Source organism: Martes martes (assembly GCF_963455335.1).
Source record: "Martes martes genome assembly, chromosome: 6".
In the NCBI taxonomy this organism is placed as follows: Eukaryota; Metazoa; Chordata; class Mammalia; order Carnivora; family Mustelidae; genus Martes; species Martes martes.
The window spans coordinates 76,888,646-76,909,107 of record NC_137893.1 but is presented as its reverse complement, the minus strand read 5'-3'; the positions used below and the strand labels follow the sequence as shown (position 1 = coordinate 76,909,107).

General features: G+C 33.6%; 1 protein-coding gene across 2 annotated transcripts in view; it reads right to left on the bottom strand.

Moving 5' to 3' along the window:
• TRDN (triadin) overlaps nucleotides 1-20,462 on the bottom strand; it is a 391,091-nt gene that overhangs the window by 94,413 nt on the left and 276,216 nt on the right. For both annotated transcript variants that reach the window (XM_080806278.1, XM_080806279.1), the window contains one exon: nucleotides 9,803-9,853. In XM_080806278.1, coding sequence (XP_080662404.1) covers nucleotides 9,803-9,853 — 51 coding nt within the window. The remainder of the gene's footprint in view (nucleotides 1-9,802; nucleotides 9,854-20,462) is intronic.

Genomic DNA, 20,462 nt, shown 5'->3' with positions numbered 1-20,462 from the left:
AATATTAAATGAACTTTAGGATTTGCACATATTAAACACAAATTTAAAAATTACAATAAGAGTGAATATCACAAATGCTGACTTGGAAAATCAGTCAAGATAGTCTTGGTTCCATAGTGACTTCTATGATTCAATAGAAGTTGTGGCAGAATAAAATTATTTACAGATGTACCATAAAGGTCTTTCTTTATTTTCACTATTTACTTTGCTATTTGTTGAAGAAATATTACTTTGATTAATATAAATGATAAAATATGGATTTCTCACAGTACTGCTTTCTGAATGCTACAACTGTAATCTTATTTATTACTCTAAATATATTGCTGTATGTAATCCACATATTTGAGTTTGTTTAATATAATCTATAAACTTCTTTAAGAAAAGAATCATTAGAGGTAATACAGCAAAATTGTGAGTTTGGCTTAATTTTGTAGGCAAAAAATTAGAATTAAGTAGCTGGCCACTTGATTTTTGTCTATGGTTTTATGTTTAAATAATTTTAATTACCAGAAAAGCTTTTACTTTTTCATATCAAATTAAATGATTAACCGTCATCTTTAATGCCGTATGAAGCTACCCTCCAAATTTTATGAGACAGAAAAAGCTGAAATTCAACTGTATTTTTTCATGCAAATATGAAATTGAAGATTATTAATTCCTAATCTAAAAATAAGTATGCAAAAAAGAAAACTGGTGTTTTCAGTGTCTTGAGCTATTTTTAGGATATCATGTTAAATTATGTCATGTTACATGGCAGCTGAAGTGAAAGAAAGAGATGGGGGGATAAGCTAAAACTTTCTGACTTTGCCTGATACAAACCAAGGTTGTACTTATTGTTTATTTTGTTTTATTTAGATCAAGTCTACACAACCAATCGGCTGAACACAAAAATCAGACTCTTTACAGAAAGGTTAATGGGAAGTGGGAAACCTCAAACACAGATGTCTTCAGACCAGGTAGTACACCTTCTAAAGGGCTAAACCAGATTTAACACAACTGCTATGTACCAGTTCTTCCACTGGGCTGTGCTTGAACAAAATACTTCACGTTTCAAAAATACAGTCACAGGAATTCTCATTTCCTGGTGGTCATTCTTTGTAACTAAGAAACTTCCATAAGGAAAACATTAAAGCACCCCTCCAAGCACCCACCTCACTACAAAAAAAGTCTTATGCGCAATGAAGAATATTTGGAGTCAGATATGATATTCTGAAATAAGGGAATCTCTTTGCACTTTGTGAAAGTAGCCCAAAAGGAGATATTGAAAGGGTGGGAGAAAAATCAGAAAATTGAAAACACAGGAGGGTGAATGAGCAAATAGAAAGTGTATGATTTTTGTTTTGGTTATTTTAGTAGAAAATATCTACTAAAGTGCTTGTGGAGTATGTAAACATGTAAAATATGGTTTGTTTGTTTTTACACCTTTAAAATGGGAACAATATTTTATCAACTATATATCATACAAGGCCATGAGGGTCAAAATCACTTGAAATAAAGAATAAAGTGCTCGCTTCGGCAGCACATATACTGAAATAAAGAATAAAGAGCAATGGCGATGTGAACTAATTATTGTCTGTATTACCAATGTAATTCGTATTTTTAAATTTTAGTGTTGTATTTTTTATTCACATTCACTTCAGGATTTCTTTAAGGCAAAATTCTTGTGTGCTGCTTTTGTGCAGTGTTTTTCTCTTAAATCTATTCAATTTGATTTTGTCCCAAACTGAATTCCTTACATTCATTTCTATTGAAACTAGCTTCCAATATGTTGAAGTAATTGTGAGTTGTATTACTACCTTCCAAAATATTATCAAGTTGGGGCACCTGGGTGGTGCAGTCATTTAAGCGTCTGACTCTTGATTTCAGCTCAGGTCGTGATCTCAGGATCGTGAATTCAAGCCCCACTTAAAAGAAAAAAATTGTCTTCAGAAGAAACTGAGCCCCAACTTGAGCTCTGTGCTCAGCACAGAGTCTGCTTAAGACTCTCTCCATCTTCCTCTGTCCCTTCTGCTGCCCCAACAAGCTCTCTCTCTCCAAAATAAATAAATAAGTCTTCAAAAATAAAATAAAATATTATCAGGTCTATGATATTAAATTCTGACTACAATAATTTTCCAAGATTACTCAAATTATTTTATATATACCATCTTAGTACTAAAGTGGGGTTTATATCAATATCCTATTAAAAAGCTTCATGTAGTTTAGATATATTCCAGCTATTGTCTCTCTCTTAATTATTTGACTTTTACTATATCATGGAAATAAGTTACATTAGTCAGTCCTGATTAAAAATTATAAATCTTACCCAAGTGTTTCAGTGATTATAAAAATATTTTATGGTTGTTTGTTCAATTAGCTATTTTTAAAATAAATAAAAGTTGACAAATTTGGCATTTCAGGTGTGTTTGCTCTATTTTTATTTATCTGTAGATTTAAAAAGTGTAATGTGGTTCTTTATGCTTTGTTCATTATATGCATTGTGATACATTTTCCCAGTGTGAAATTTATCTTTTCTGTTCAGATTTGTTCTCTTTTTGTCTTAAATCCTACTCTAATCATATACACACAATGGAATATTTCTCAGCATAAAAAAGAATGAAATCTTGCCATTTGTAACAACATGTATGGATCTAGGAAGTATTCTGCTAAGTGAAATAAGTCAAAGGAAGACGAATACCATATAATTTCACTTACATGTGGGGAGTTCAAAAATCAAAATAAACAAAACAAGACAAAAATAGTTTCATAAATATAGGAAACAAATTGTTGATTACCAGAGGTGGAGGAAGGGTGAAATAGGTGAAGAGGATTAAGAGGTGCAAATTCCCAGTTATGAAATAAGTAAGTCATGGGGATGTAGTGTACAGTACAGGGGATATGACCAATAATATTGTAATAACTTTGTATGGTGATAGACAGTAACAAGACTTATCAGAGGATCACTTCATAATGTATAAAAATATTGATTCACTATGATATACATGTGAAACTAGTAAGATATTGTGTGTCTATTATACTTCAATAAAATATGCATAATTCTGGAGACTGCATTTAATTGACTTTTTATACAAACGATCCCTTGTCTATACGTACGTCATTAAAAAATTAGGAAGAAAATGGTACAATAATAAAAATTCAGCATCCATGAATAGAAGTATAATGTTAAAAAAATGTATCTTTTCCAAAATTCTTTCTTTTCCAACACTACTATGTGACCATGAACTGGCTTGTGCTAGACTGACTATTTGGTATAGGATGATGAATAAAGGATACCTGGAATGAGGGGAAAAGAAAAAGGAAGCTCTTAGGTATATGTGTCCAGGGATCAAAGACTGAAATGCACATCAAGTGCTTTTTGGTGGAAATCTGAATTATTTTTCATTCATATGTATGTATTCTACATGTATTTCTTTTAGAGTAAATCTTTTTGAACTGAAATTCCTTAATAAAAAAATGTGCAAACTTATAATATGTCTCTCTGTTCCTCTTTTTTTTTTTTTTTTTTTTTAGTATTTCTGTTCTGCACTGAAACAGGAATAATAGCATCATTAAATGATTAAATTATTTAATGGCATCAAACTATTTCAACTTAGATTGTGATATAACTGTCCATTCTAATCACCAATCAGATCATGCTGAAGAAATCTAGAGTTTCTTGAAAATAAATTAGTGTTTACACAAATACATAGGAATGTCATTAGTCTTCACAATTAATTCATTCTTTAAAATGTAGCTACATTTTGCTATTTACTGGACATTTAACATTACACGTAAGAATTCTCTTACAGGGCAAAATATTCTAATTTACATATTATACCAGAACAGCATCAAGTTGTATATAGGACTGAAATAACTACTATAATAAGTGATGATAAAGCTTTAGATATGATAATACATTTCTAAAGTGAAACATAAATTCCTTAATAGGTCTGAAGTCTATGTTGCTTTAAAGTACTTTTAAAGAAAATCAAGTATGCCTATGGGCTGAGAAAAAAGAAATCATGTTGTGCTTTTGTGTTTCATTAAATGGCAATTTTGTTTAATTTAAAATTAATTGCAACATTAGAAAAATATGACTTAAGGGTATTTTTTTATACATTACTACACTAACTAATGAAGACTCTTCATGCACCCTTCATCTCTGATTTCTCTGTCAGCTTTGCCCTCCCCCAGCTCTCCCATAACTCTCATAACTCTCCCAACTCCAACACATATGTTACAAGTTCACCAAAAGTCTCTTTCCTTTTAATAAAATATTGCCAGTAAATTGGGATTTTTACCACTATGTCCCTGTGCATTAATTGGTCAATAGTTCCTGTAGGTCTTCTCCTCAGGTAAATGTAGAAACAGGTTCCATTTCTAATATTCAGTATAGTAGGTATAGTTCATGGCTTCACTGGTTCACTTACGTTTATCTTGACAACAAGGAATATTAGATAATTCTGACTATGACACCATGCCCATAGAAAGTACTGGAGTTAATTAGAAACTAAATATATTACGTTGGACTTAGCATATTTACTTTTGTTTAGCGGACATAACTTGGTGTACAGCATGTCAGACTCCACATTATTTTGAGCCTAGTATAATGGGAATGCACTAAGATGCATTATTAGAGTGCTTGACTTAGAAGATCAAATTTTTCATGCTGGCTCTATTGCAAAGTATGATAACTTTGGAAAGCTTCTTGACTATACCAGTTTTATTTATGTATAAATTGAGGGTATTGGACTATAGTTTATCTCTAAGTTCCTCCTAGCTATGAAATTTGTTTAGTTTTATTGTATCCGACCTTAACAGAATGGCAAGCTATCACTGAGAATTGTTAACTATTTTTATCTTAAATCTTTGGTTTCCATAGCTATTCCTTATAAGATTCACCTTGAATATATATATATATATATTTATATTTATAAATATATATATATTTATAATATATATATTATAAAATGCAGATTTTCCACTTCAGACTTGTAGAATCAGAATAACATATGCATTTTAAAAAGCTTTCACCGTATTTCTGACATAGCTACTCTTGTCTTTGCTGTTTCATAATACAATTTAGAATTTTCTGATAGAAAATAGTCCTTTCTCCTTTGCTCAAAAATATACAAGGGCATATGAAATTCATAATTTTAAAAGCCTGAAAATTAAATGATATATTATTTTGTTGCAAATAACTGAATATGCAGCAGGCAGGTCAATGTGTTTTTACATTTCATTAAACAGCATTATCTTTTTCCTTTAGGGAAACTGGAACCTTCATTTCTTTCCCCTTAATAGGCTCTGGAAAGAAACATTGAGCTTTTGTTTAGAGACAACATAAAAGGATTTGGGAACGCATATATAGTGGAGTCAGTAAGCTATCAGTAAGGTGAAGCTGGCTGGAAATTATGTGATGTTCTCTTTCGGAAATGATTCGAATCATACAGAGACAAGGAAACAGTATAGAGTACAACAAGCCATCATCTTCTGATCATTTTCATTTAAAATAAATGTAAATTGTTGAATGAGCTACTATCTATTTATTCATTCAAGAGAATGGGCTTTTGGAGGTATCAGAACTTATTTTAGCTGTAATTTTGAAAAAAATACATGGCTTCTAGAAGTCTCCCAAAACCATTATAATCAGCATTAGCTTAGTTTACTTCTTTTCAGGCTGTGTGATTTTTTTTAAAAAATAAACAAAAGAAAACGCTGCATCTGTCATGGAAATGCGGTGCTTTAGTATGAGACTCAAGTCAAACTAATTTCATGAGTAAGACTGAAATAAAATACAAGAGAAAATTTATCCATAAAACTCCCAACATCTTAAAAATGTGGTCCTTAGTTAAAACAAAATAAAACATCATTTAGTCTACCAGGTTCAAATAGAAAGTGATTCTAATCACATCATGGGTTCCTGACACATAAATGGGGGATGACTTGAACAGTGTCATACTTTGTCCACAGCCTATATAAAAGATAAACCAGTTTTCTGCCTCCTCTGAAACATTATATCTCAGAGTCCATTTCACTGACAAAAGTCATTTTTTTTTTAATGCAGTGAGAAAGGAAGGAAAGCAAAAGAAAATCCTCCCTGCCAGCCTCTGTTCTGTTCCCACCATACGGTTTGGGGTTGGAATGCAGAATATGCTGGTGGCCCTTGTAAATGGCTATCCCAGGCAAGCAGTCACTTAGAATTGAGTCCAGGTGACTGAGGATGGTGTCAAGAATGGACTTAGGAGTTCTACTGAAGTGGCTGTGTCCCTCAAAGCAAGATTTTCCTGGTAGATAAGCTACGGCCTTAAATATCCATATGTTTGCAGAATATTTTTAAATGGAGTTAGTGGCGAGGAAAAGTCCATGTCGCCATTTAACGTGCTAAGTATAAGTAGGGCCTATTTTTTTCTATATTCCAGCATCCGAAGATGAAATCAAGAGCCATGGATTGAATAAACAGAATGAGAAGCTTCATTAATTTTTTTCAAGCTAATGGGGGTAATTTACTGCTTTTGCATTTCCTGGCTAAACCAAAAAAATTAATGTATTGTGAAATGAGAAGTCATCATGGGGACAGATTCTAGTAGGGTAGGAGCGTGTGTGCTTGGAACTTGAGAATTCAAGGTACAGTATGCGCTTTTAAATGTTGGAGTGAGATTAAAGTAGTTATAAAACCCAAGGCCGAGGCAGAGGACCCATAAGACTGCTTTGATATTGGTGGAGAAAGAAGGAAGACGTGGAATAACTAATGTAATTTCATAATGTATTTGAAAGTCACATACTTATCACCTTACATGTAGAGAAAGTGCTCGGAAAATAGAAGTGATTTTTATTACTCGGTAATGGGAAGATGCTCTTTGCTCCCAGGCTGGATCATCTCCTCTGTGGACTTTCTTACAACTCATTTCCTCTCAGTGTCCTTTTTGACTTCAAGGGGTTTTGATCGTGTAATTATCCTGGTTTTATGAGTGGTAGCATTGCTTCTGTATGGATTCTTTCTTTCTTATTTGTTTGTCTGTTTGTTTATTTGTTTATTTATTTATTTATTTGACAAAGAGAGAGAGCCAGTGAGCGAGGAAACACAAGCAGGGAGAGTGGGAGAGGGAGAAGCAGACTCTCCACTGAGCCCACTGAGTGGGGGTCCGATGCGGGGCTTGATCTGAGGACCCTGGGATCATGACCTGAGCTGAAGGCAGATGCTTTAAAGACTGAGTCACCCAGGTGCCCTTTCAATATGGATTTTAACGTGTGTGTGAAAATGGAAGCAGTAAGAGACAGGCAAATGTAGGCAACCTTTTAGCTGCTTACTAGAAATAGCACTAAATACAGTGACTCCTGTGCAATAAGTGGCTTTTTTTGCAGGTGAAATTGCTTCATTCTGATTCTGCCACAGCTCAGCTTCAGGCTTCAAAGTCTCTCCAAAAACAGTAATATTGCAGAGGTTTTTAATGTCCTTGACATCTTAGTGGTAACACTGCAATTTTTTTCTTTGTTTTTTTTTTTGTAATAATAAATTATATTCAGAAGATAAAGGAAAGATGGCAATAAAATTCTTCTAAAATAGTATCCAACTAATACATAACAAAGACATTTGACAACATTAGTACATTTGAACAAGAAAAGAGGTGCATTTAAAATAGTTCTAAATCAATAATCATATTCAGTGAACCTTTATATACATGATTTTCTAGTGACTGTGGAAACATCTTGCAAATAGTAGAAACTTAACATTGAGGGAAAAGTATTCACTAGAAAATTGCCTGCAATTGTGCATTAATAACAATAACAACAAAAATAGAAATTACAGGAGTCTACTCAGTGGTCTGTGTGGATTTAAATCTCCCAGATAATATTTTCCTAGACAGATTTTTACAACTACCATTTCTAACTATTTTAAGCTTTGGCACAAGTGAAGTCTTTAAGTAGTAGTTTAAATTTTTGATAATCATCAATGCCTCAACGTTTACTTTGGAGGTAAGTTCCAATCTTTCTTTTGAGCTGCTTTTATTGTGAACAATAATATATGGTCCAAATATTCTTGTGGTATAATTGTGGACCAAAATAAATGTAACCCATACTACATTAGAAGGAGGGAAGTTTTACCTTGTGAAAATTATGGTTTGCAAATCATATACATGTATGTGTATATAAATAGCCATACATATATTTGGATTTTCCTGGTAATATCTTTCAGTAACACCTTTAGTTCTCACACAATCAAGATCAGTGTTCTCATTAATTGTCAGATAAAATGAGAGAGGAGAATGAGAAGGAGTCTCTCTCAAAGTACACATAATCACTGGAGAAAGAAAAGACTAAACTTCTCTGTGGGAATTAATTGGAGACTCCCCCACCCCAATAACAGAAGGACTAAGACTATTTTTCCATACAGCAGAGCCAATGTATCTGTGTCAAATGGGTTTTTCAAACTTAGGTAATGAACCCTACCCTCAAAGCAAAATGGCTCTGAAGAATACAAATATTTAAGAAAGCTATTTTAAGGAGGAAGCAGTATCTGTGTAAAATGAAAAGATGAATTTTAGTGTCTGAAAGGCTTGACTTTGATTCTTGCCCTCACCTTTTAGCCACAATGAGATACCGAGTAGCTTACATTATCTACCTATGCTTCAGCTTCTTTGTTTATAAAACAATTGAGATCTCAAGCACAACTTGCTGAAGCAAAATGTATAAAGTACATATCTATGTGGCTGGCAAAAAGCTCTTCCCTCAAACAATTCTTACGCTTGTGCCTGGTTAATTCCTCATTTCTTCTTACTCGACTTTTAAGTATCACTTCTTCAGGAAAGCCTCCTCTGATTCCCCAAACTCGATTAGAATCCCCGATTACAGTCTCTTACAGCACCCCATATATCTCTTCCATAATTCTATTTTAATTAATTAGGTAATTAACACTGTAAATTCCACTGTAATGACCACGCCTCTCTTGTACTCCCAGTGTCTAGTGAGCACATGTTTTGATTACTGTATATTAGATGCACAAAAGTAATTATCAAATGTGGTACTTATCAGTCCATCTAAAAAATTGACATGAATAATATTAGCTCTTGATACTTAAGTAGGTGGCATTTCTACTAATTAATACAAAACATATATGTATATTTGTATTAGATAATAAATATATGTTTGTGAATTCAGAGAGGGTTCAGTGAAAGTTGAAGTAGTCTGAGAAGTCTTGATGTTTTATGTGCACATTAGTCTTAGAAAGAGGCCTGGGATTTAGATGGACAGAAAGGAAATCCAGTCCATTGCAAAGACTGAGATCACAAAATTTAAATAAGAATGTCATGCTCTTTCACAGCAACAAAGAGACTGACAAAACTCAGACCCAAACTTGACTAAGAGTCTTTGCAAAGAATAATTCAATGCTCCAATTCCCGAGTCTTCCTCCCTATTACTTGCCTTGCCATCTTTATTTCTCCAGAGATAAGCAAGTGCGTGGAATGATTCTGCACTAAATACATATTTTGTGAATGGATAGAAAAAGAGAGAATCAGAGCACATGGTGGCATTTTCTTTCTAACTTTTCCTTCCCTTCTAAATTTGTTTTTTATTCTTTTCATTATTTAAGGAAAATCCTTACTCTTTCTTTTGGAAATTGTAATCAGAGCATTTCCAAGTCACAGTGAACTGGAAGAAAGTGTTTAAGGGATAAGTCAATAAATACAAGTTTTCAAATATGAGTGTGACCTGGGCAGTTTGGGGTCACACATCTGCAAAGGAGAAAACTCTAAGGTACTATGGTCTCTTCCAGATATTTTTGCTAACAAATTCCTAGTGTTATATTAAATTGAACTATTACCTTTATCCTTCAAAACTGAAGACGTCTTCATGGATTTTTCTTTTCTAATTTCTGCAAGAGGAATCATGGGAAGAACATGTTACAAGGAATCACAGGGAAAAAAAAGAAAAAAAACAACTCTGCAAGTTTCTTCATGTTTTTTGTTTTTGTTTTTGTTTTCTGAAGCTTAACAACTCAGAGAGTGGCTCTGAGTTAGTATTCAAGACAGACATATCTCCTGTTATAAATTGCCTGTAAAACATTGACTAAATATGCAAAAGATACAAAATAAGCCCACGAATTATTATCACAATTGGAGGACTATCATAGACCACTAAAGGTAAAAATAAGATGCTGTGGGCTTTGAGGAAAGAAGATATAACAATGGTCGCTAACATTGTCTATTCACTATATGTCATAGGGAATGTTCTCTACTGTTGACAATTCAACGTTCATGACAACCTTGTAAGGTAGGTGGATCTTGTTATTATTTCTGCTTTTCATATAAAGGGATTAAATAACTTCCAAGGCCACATGGCTGAGACAGGAGGACTAGAATTTGAGCTGATATTTCTCTGAACTTAACCGCAAGGGCCCTGTCTTTCCCAGCGGAATGATGGGATCAGGAAAGGCTTTGGCAGGTGGTACTGAGGCAGACCTTGAACATGGAAAGGATTTAAATAGACATAGAGAAAATGGAGAGCAAGACACATTTTAGAAGGATAGAAGAGAACAGGAGGAGGCTTGAGCTGGTCATTTGTCAGTTCGGCTATGTGAGGCACCTGTAACCAACAGAATGGAATGGAAGTTATGCTGTGTGACTTCCTGGGCTAATCATGAAAGCCAAGCTCTTTCCACCTGCTTCTCCAGGGAAAACAGCTCTGAGGAAGCTGACTGCAAGGTAAGTACTCCAACCACCACTCTAACCACCACTAACCGGGTGGTTAGTACTCTAACCACCGTGTTAGAAAAGCTACACACAGTCAATAGCTCTCCCTGAGCCTTCAGCTTCACTGCTAAGTGAGTGAAGCATCTTGGACGTCCAGAGGATGATCGCTTTAGATGACTATAGCCTAAGCCCACATTTGCCTACAATCATATGAGATACCCAAGTAAAAACTGCCTAGTTGATCCTTCCTAAATTTCTGACCCTCTAAATCATGAGCACAGTAAAATTGTGTGTGTAAATTATACCACTACATTTTGGAGTGGTCTGTACACAGAAACAGCATTCGAAACCATCGGCTAATAAGTAAAAACATACTGCTGCATGCTGTAAGTTCTCCAGTGGAGCTCTGTAGATAACAGAGAAATGATTAATAGCTCTATTTTATAATTGGGAAGGTTTTCACTGAGAAGAGGCCATTTGGGTTTAGGCTCCTAAAATGAGTAGAATCTCACTAGTCAGGAAATGCCAATTTAACAGTGTACGGGGATGTAGGATGTAGAACAGATTTTAAAAATGATGTGGATAGATTCTGGAGTTTGTACATGTTTCACATGTATAAGGATAATCTGCCATCAATTGAGATATGAAATGTAAGAAATAGACGCCTTTAGAGAAAGATATCATCCTTGTTTTGAATGTATTATGTTTCATGTGTCCACAAGATAGCCAAAAAGGAAATGTCTAGCAAATAGTGGGAAACACAGGTAAAGTGCAGATTGTATGCAAGTGTTGGATACAGAAGCAAAGCAACCTGCAGTCTCACTGATAAATGGAAACTAACAATATAATCTGTAACATGAGTTTTGAATCCCCCAAACAAATCTTATTTACTGTTTACATATACTGACTTGACTTCATGAATAAATTAAGTATACAAAGGCAAGATAAACAAGAACGTTAAAGATTTTGTTCTTCATAATACATACAAATTAAAAAAAAGACTGATGGATTATAATGTTTTGCTTGTATATTTTAAATCCAATCTTATATAATTTGCCTATACTGAAATATCGTTCACTTATTGGTAGTAATATACTTAATCTTATGCATTTTGATCAGCTATTGTCAAATGTTTTAAAATCACACGAACTGTGATCAAAATAGAAATGAAAGTCAAGTTTTAAATAATTTACTAGATAAAAATTATTCATTTAAAGAGAAACATACTCAATTTCAATAAGGCCAGGAATTTTTAAAATATTTATTTATTTATTCTATATATAGAGTGAGAGCACAAGAGGGAGGAGCAGAGAGAGAATCTCAAGCAGACTCCACCCCAAGCGCAGAGCCAGATCTCATGACCCTGACATCATAACCTGAGCCAAAACCAAGAGTCAGACACTTAACTGACTGAGCCACCCAGCCACCTGAGACCCAGATTTTTTTGAAGTTAAGGAATTGAATATATCTAATCAAGATTAAGAAATAGAAAATAACATTTGCTTTTTCTTCTAACACGGTCCTGTAGAAGATAAAATGTATCTATAACAACAGTGTTCTAAAGAGTTTGCTTGTTTGTTTAATGCCCATGAAACAGGCAAAACAAAAGACTGAAATAATGGACAATCTTATAACGGAGGAAATCAGCACTAGAGTTTTTCCATAGCACAAGCATAAATATTTTGAACCCCAAGCAATGTGTTTAAAGGAAATAGCACAAATAAGAATATCTTTGGTCTGACTGCTATTTATTTTTCATTGCTCTGAATAATCGAGTTCAATATCAATTTATTATTAGTGACATTAGGATATTAAAAGTGTTTGTTGGAGCATCATGGTTTGATGTCAATATCACATATAACTAAATTTTAAAAGGAAATGGAAACTGGAAGTTTTAAAAAGCCTAACAGAATCATCAGACAATTTAAGCCTCCTGGCTGTGAAAAGAACCAAACTCAAAACTGTTAACCTTTCTTACCCAGAGAGCTTTAATGAGGTGTTCAGAAATGTCATTTTTTAAAAACTGTCTTTCTTACCTCTTTTGTAGATACAAGATGTCAGCTGATTTGAGATACTTTTTTCAATGTATCAAATGTTTTGGATTTTTCTTCTGATGGAAAGAATAGTTTTAAAGAACCATATGGAGACCTCTATTTATAAGTTTAATAATACTTGATAATTTACTGAATACGACTATTAATATACATCACATACCATCAAAAATATTAAAATTGTTTCAAGTATTTCTATTGCTTCCTAAAGTGATATAGTATTGCTCCTAAAGTGATTTAATTGTGATTAATTACATGGATTTTTAAAATATTTATTATGCGAATACTTTACATGCATCTGTTGTTATTTTCTGTTCATTTAGACATAATTTTTGACAAGTCAGAAATATTTTAGAAAAGGCATTCTATAGAATTTAATATTTTTCCAAACTTCAAAATATAATTTTTATAAATCAATGCAGAGAAAAGCATTCTCAAGTTCTCTAAATGGTTTAAAAACTATGCTTGTAATTCCTATGAAAGAAAATATATTGATATTTATTCAATAATAATTTTGAATCCTCCTTAAAAAATGTAGTCAGAGTTTAATTTTACTGGGACACTGACCATTAACTTTGTAATTAAGTATTACTTGGTGGGAAGCTATCTTTAACTTTCTCTTTGTCCTAATGATACATTTAATCATTCCCTATTCTGTGGGCTACAGCACTTGACACACATAATTGCAACATTTTAAAATGCTTTTCTCTAAATATCTGTTCAAAATCCTTAATTAAAAAATGTTTCCAATTCAATTATATTTACATGTTGGTATCTTTTTTGTTTTAACCTTGGAACCTTCATTGCATTTCTTTCTTAATCTTACATTTTATTAAAAAAGAATATAATTTTGTAACTGATATTATCATCTACCTCCAACTGGACAGCTAATTGAAAAGCATAATATGAAATATGCTTTGAATGACATCTGGACAATGTTGTCAGGACTTGGAGACTGTGGTGAGGTATTCCTCAAGATATTGTATATAAGGCAAATTAGACTATTCTCTGAAAGTAAAGCTTCATAATCAATACAGAGCGGGAAGAGTGAGGGAGCTCAGAAAGTACCAACTACATAATACTATAAATACACCTCCGAAGGGCTTCCTTGCATTACTCAAGCACTGTGGAGATCTCGGCAAGCTGGGCTGTGTTAATAATATTAAAACTGTGACATAGACCACAGCATAAGAATTCAAAACAACTAACAGATATAGAACTTGTTCAATACACATCTTGCAATCACAATGGGGGAGAAAGTCTTGTCCAATAGATTCGGTGTTCTAGTCCTTTTGATGAGCTCTTCCCTGTAATAGTACAGTTTTTCAAATTATCTTAGTTGAGGGACTCTCCTGAAATCATCTAAATATCCCTTCCCATTAAATTCTGATTGAACTTTGTAATTGTGATGATTTTAGGCTGTACAGTTTGGCCGCAGAGAGTGGACCCTTTGTACATGCCCTAATATTCTGGTCCTTGTTACACATTAATAATCAGAATACTGATTGGAATTCTGGAAAGTACCTCAGTGGGGTGCATTTTAGTCATTTTTGTTCAACTCTGCCCAGCTCTTTTGGAAAGATCAGCAATATGCAATGATTTAAAAAAGGAAAATAAGCACTTCTTTATATATTTGGGAGCTGAGATAAACTAGGACATCGTAGGCACAGAATTAGCTACAGAGTCCCAAATCAACTATAAAAGATTTTGTTTTTCATGGAAAACTTTATTAGTCATTAAATTTTTCTCATGTAATTATGTTCCAGCCAGGATGCCAAAGTTCCCACGTTTGTTTAAAGAAAAAATATCATTACAGGAATACAATTTGCTTGGTGGCAGGCAAAGCTAGGTCTTGGTCATTCTTGTGTTCACATACAATGATGAAGCATTATTTTATACCCTTAGGCATTTTACATATGATCTTTCTATGAACAGAATGTTTGTGTCCCTCTGAAATTCATATGTGGGAACCTAAAACCCAATGTGATGGTATTTGCAGGCGGGGCTCTGGAAAATGATTAGGTCGTGAGATTAGAGTCCTCATGAGTGGAATAGTACCCTTGCAAAAGAGATAAGAGATAGCTGAGCTCTGTCTCTCTTTTTCTCTTTCCTCCATCCGGTATATAATCAGAAGGAATCTGTCTGCAAACCAGAAAGAGGACTCTTACCAGAAACCAAATTGACTGGCACTTTGAACTTACACTCCCTAGTCTCCAGAACTGTGATAAACTTCTGTTTAAGTCACCCTGTCTGTGCTACTTTTGTTACAGGAACCTTGAGTTGACTAAGACAAATCTCTAATTTCTCACTCATTCCAGCGAGTTAGGTATTATCTACATTTCACAGATTGACAGCAGAAGCTAAGAGGCAAAAACTTGCCCAAGGTCACATCTACTAAACAGAGGTGGGAAACTTGAACCCAGGCTATCAAACTACAAAGGTAGAGTCAAACTACTACACTATACACTAAGAGAATAGTGGGTTATAAACTAGATAGCATGTCAGATGCCCCCTCAGAATGAACAGTGAACATGTTTGCATCACCACATCAAATCAATTGTTCTCCATAACTACCAGTCTGCCATAGCCTTCCCAATACTTCCCAATACCATGTCATCTGATGCATACTAAGATTCAATAACACTTATTAGAAAAAATTAATAAATTTGTCAATTTTATACTGACCACATTTTATTGGGAAAATTGCTCTTCAGTATTCACATAAAAACCTAATAATCATTATAATCACCTTTTATGGTTAGTTATTGCCTGACTTTGCAATCCTAACATAGCTGTTATCAAACTAAAATGAAACAGCTGATATTTGATAGTTTTATCATCAAAAAAAGCATATATTCCAATCTAATATTTACCTAGCATTTTTTTTTCCTGGAAGTTTAAATCTAGCATTTTACTTTTTGTTGTATAAGAAACATTGGGGGGCACCTGGGTGGCTTAGTGGGTTAAAGCCTCTGCCTTTGGCTCAGGTCATGATCCCAGGGTCCTGGGATCAAGCCCCACATAGGGCTCTCTGCTCGTTGGGGAGCCTGCTTCCCCCTCTCTTTCTGTCTGCCTCTCTGCCTACTTGTGATCTCTGTCTGTCAAGTAAATAAATAAAATCTTTAAAAAAAAAAAAAAGAAAGAAAAAAAAAAAAGAAACATTGGGTGTTGAATTTCCCAAATTGGATAATCTCATATTCCCTGTGCTCCACTGATTCATCCCTCCCTCCTCCAAAACCCCAACAATGCTAAATTTTATACCATCTCCATGGTTTTACCTCTTCTAGAATATCATGTAGTTAGGGTTATATAATAAGAAGACTTTTAAGATTGGCTTTTTTTCACTTAGAATTTAAGCTTCCTCTGTGTCTTTCTGTGACTTGATAGCTCATGCATTTTTAGTACTGTAAAAAGTAGCGTTGTATGGATGTAACAGAGTTTAATGATCTAATCACTTATAGAAGAGTGTATTTGGTTCCAAATTTTAGCAACTATGTATAAAGTAGGCACAAAGGTTTGTTTGCAGGTTTTGTGTGGACATGAGTATTTAAGTCATTTGGGTATATACTAAGATTGCTGGATTGTATGGTAAGAGTACATTTAGTTTTATAAGAAACTACCAAACTGTCTTCCAGAGTGGCTGTACTACTTTGTGTTCCCTCCAACAATGAATGAGAATTCCTATTGCTCCACGTACTCCCCACAGTTGATGTTATTAGTGTTTTGGATTTTGCCCTTCTAATAGCTATGTAGTGGAATTTCATTGTTTTAATTTGCAATTTCCTAATGATGTATGATGCTGAACATCTTTTCATATGCTTTTTTGGTCATCTGTATCTTCTTTGGTAAAGTATCTGTTCAGATCTTGTGCCAATTTTTAAAAGGAGTTGTTCATCTTCCTATTATTGAGTTTTAAGTGTTCTTCACGGGCTTTTTTTTTTTTTTTTTGCATAACTGTCCTTTATTAGATATGTATTTAATAATCATTTTCTCTCATTCTGTGTCTCGTCTTCAAGTTTTCATAACAGTATCTTCTGAAGAACAGATGTGTTTAATTTTGATCAAGTACAACTTATGAATTTTTAATTCATGACTTTGCACTTGGTGTTGTATCTAAACAGCCATTGCCAAAAGCCAAGGCCACCTAGATTTTCTTGTTATCCTCTGGGAGTTTTACAATTTTACATTTAGATCTATGATCCTCTTTGAGTTTTTTGTTGTTTTTTTTTTTTTTTTTAAGATTTTACCTATTTATTTGACAGAGAGATCACAAGTAGGCAGAGAGAGAGAGGTAAGCAGGCTCCCCGCTGAGCAGGGAACCTGATGTGGGGCTCAATCCCAGGACCCTGAGATCATGCCCTGAGCTGAAGGCAGAGGCTTTAACCCACTGAGCCACACAGGCGCCCCAAATTTATTTTTTGAGAAGGGTGTAGAATCTGTCTAGATGCCGCTGCTGCTGCTGTTGCTGCTTCTCCTCCTCCTCCACTTCCTCCTCCTCCTCCTCCCTCTTCTTTTTCTTCTTCTTCTTCTCCTCCTCCTCCTCCTCCTCCTCCTCCTCCTCCTTCTTCTTCTTCTTCTTCTTCACTTGTGGATGTCCAATTGTTCCAGCACTATTTGTTGAGAAGATTATACTTTCTCTATGGAACCGTTTTTCCTTTTTTTGTCAAAGCTTAGTTGACTATATTTTTGTGGGTTTATTGCTGGGTTATTCTGTTCCATTGATTTATTAGTCTATTATTTCAGCAGCACAATGCTATGTTGATTGTTCTAGCTTTATATACAGTTGAAGTTGAAGTAGTGGTGTCAGTTCTCCAACTTTGTTTTTCTATTGTCTTAGCTATTTGGGGCCTTTTCTTTTTTCCATAGAAACTGTCTAATAAGATTTTTGATAGTTACAATATCAGTTTGTCAATATCCACTGTGATTTTACTATGATTGCATTGAATCTATAGATGAAAAACTGGCATCTTAACAATTTTGAGCCTGCCTACCCATGAATATGGAATAATTCTCAATTACTTGGTTCTCTTTTTTTTATTTGAGTTTTGTAGTTCTCCTTATATAAATCTTACAAATATCTTGTTATAATTACATCTGAATATTTATTTTGTTATTCCTAATGTAAATGGTACTACATTTTAAATTTTGTTCATTCCGATTTTTTATTGCTGCCATATAAAAGAGCAACTTACTTTTGTGTATTAACCTAGTATCCTGAAAACTTGCTATAATTACTTACTAATTTCAGGAGGTTTTTCTTGATTCCTTGGGATTTTCCACACAGATACATACCATATGGAACAAAAACAGTTTTATTTCCTCCTTCTTAGTTGGTAAGTTTTTATTTCCCTTTCTTGTCCTATTGCATTAACTAGTACTTCTAGTACAATGTTAAATAAAAGAAGTGAGAGGGCATACCCTTGCCATTTTTCTTATCTGGGGGAAAGCTTCTGTTTGTCATTAAGTCTGACATTAGCTGTAGGTTTTCTGTAGATATTCTTTATCTACTTAAGGAAGTTCTGCTCTATTCCTAGTTTGCTAAGAGTTTTAATCATTAATGGGTGTTAGATTTTTTTCAAATGATTTTCTGTTCCCATTAATAGGATTGTTTAATTTTTTAATTTGTTGTTTGATTTCATTATATTTTAGATTTCCTTGGCTTTTTTTAGAAAGTTCTTATCTAAAAATACTTTAAACTTTGTGATATATATGTACATGCAAAAGAAAATTGAAGTTCCAGACTTTCCAAAGCAATTTAGTTGAGGTAAAACAAAAGCTAATGCCATTAAAAACAAACAAACAAACAAACAAACAAACAAAACACCTGGAAACTCTCCTTCCTACGGTGCTTATTAGGATGACAAAGTGATCCCCTGCAAAACAAGGACCCTCATTTAGGTTCCTTCACTTGGGAACTATATTTTAAAAGGAGGACTCATTTTTTTATTTTAAAAAGATAAACTCCATTTATTCGGTAAACATTTATTCAGTGCCTCTTTTGTGCTGGGAACTGGAAAAGCACAAATGGTTGCAATGAGTTCAGTTAATGTCAGAATTCATCTACCTGGATGATGGAGACACATACACAGGGATCTAAGCCCATAGCATATAGATTACCAAACTTCCCCTGATGGAAAGAGAAAAGATTTCACAGAAGTACTGGCATTTGTAGTGGATTCTGAAACTGGATAAAATGTTTGTCATTAAGGAGGAATTGGAAAGACATCTCCAACATAAGGAACAACATAAACAAACCATGGAGTGTGAAGGTTCATGTGGCTGGATTGCTGGATATACAAAGTAGGGGAGAAGCAGTGAGCAAAAGCTTGAAAGTCACATGGAGAATTGGTGATGAAGGGAACTATAGTATCCTACCAAAGATTTTAAATTTATATCCTTCCAGTGATAGTCTTTGAAGATGTTAAGTCCAAATATTCTTTCTGGTATTATGCCAATGTAATTAATAAAGTTTTGTTTGTAAAAGAATGTTATACATAATAAACTGACTAACAATATGTAGAAGGTCATTGTCATCTTATTTGGAAATAGTCCCAAACTGAAACCACCCACACTTGTGTTATCCACATCCTCCTGTCCCCAGAGACAACATCTTCTGTTTCATCATTTATAGTTTCTTTGTTGCATGTGTCAAGGGCATAATTTCTATATCCTGTGTGCCATTGTTACTGACACTTATGATTAAATCATATTTAGAGAATCTTCATTTCATTTAATTAAATATCGTGCTTTGCTCCAGAGATATACTTCCTGATTCTTAAGTGTGATTTAAGCATATATTTTGAAATGTAAACAGAGTAAATACTTCAAATAATACAATTCCATTTAGTAGATTTACATAGTATTTTTAAGCATTTTCATTTTAGAATCTGAATCTGACTTTCATGTATTTATACTTTGTACAGATTTTACTTATAATCAGAAAAATAAGTCTATCTTCAGAATTTGGGAGAAAGTTGAAATGCCTCCGATGTAGGGGATATTTTTTACAAATGAGAATTAGACAATATTATGACTGGAAGCTCCACTAGAGATTGCTTAGTGAAATACTCTTGGCTCATAAAAGAGGCAGGTAACTAGCCTAATGTCACAGAATAAACTATGGGAAAGGCAGATAGCTTATTTTGAGGTAGATCTATACTCTACTGTTCAAACAGGTTAATATTTTTAATTACCATTAGCTTTTATCAGTTATTTTTTTTTCAAGGACCAACAGTACAAGTGCTAACTTCAAGTTAAGAATTGTTCACCATGATTGTTATTGCCAAGAGTTTTAGGACAATACAGATGCTGTGTATGGCTTATCCAACTAGAATCTTTATTCTAGTATAAGAATAAAATGAAATAAAAATCCAAACTTTGTAAGTTACAATAATGAAAAAATTTCTTAACTTACATTTTGCCATTTTAGAATTCCAAAGAAGATCTGAATTAAATTTTCATTTTTTTTAAGACTCGCTTTTCAATCAGTTTATACTACATTATTATTCTATGAAAGATTGGAGCAGTAATAGTCAATAAGACACAGGTAAATTTTATGTAGAATAGTGATAAAATTTTCATGTTCATTCCTGAAATTACTTGACCAAAAATGTATAATTTCACTCACAGCAAGGAGAAAGTAACAATGCATGTGGGGTCAATGATTTCATATGATTTCTTGCAATATGACTTTTAGAGAATGGAGCTAACCTCCATTATTTTTTTATAAGATGTAGCATAA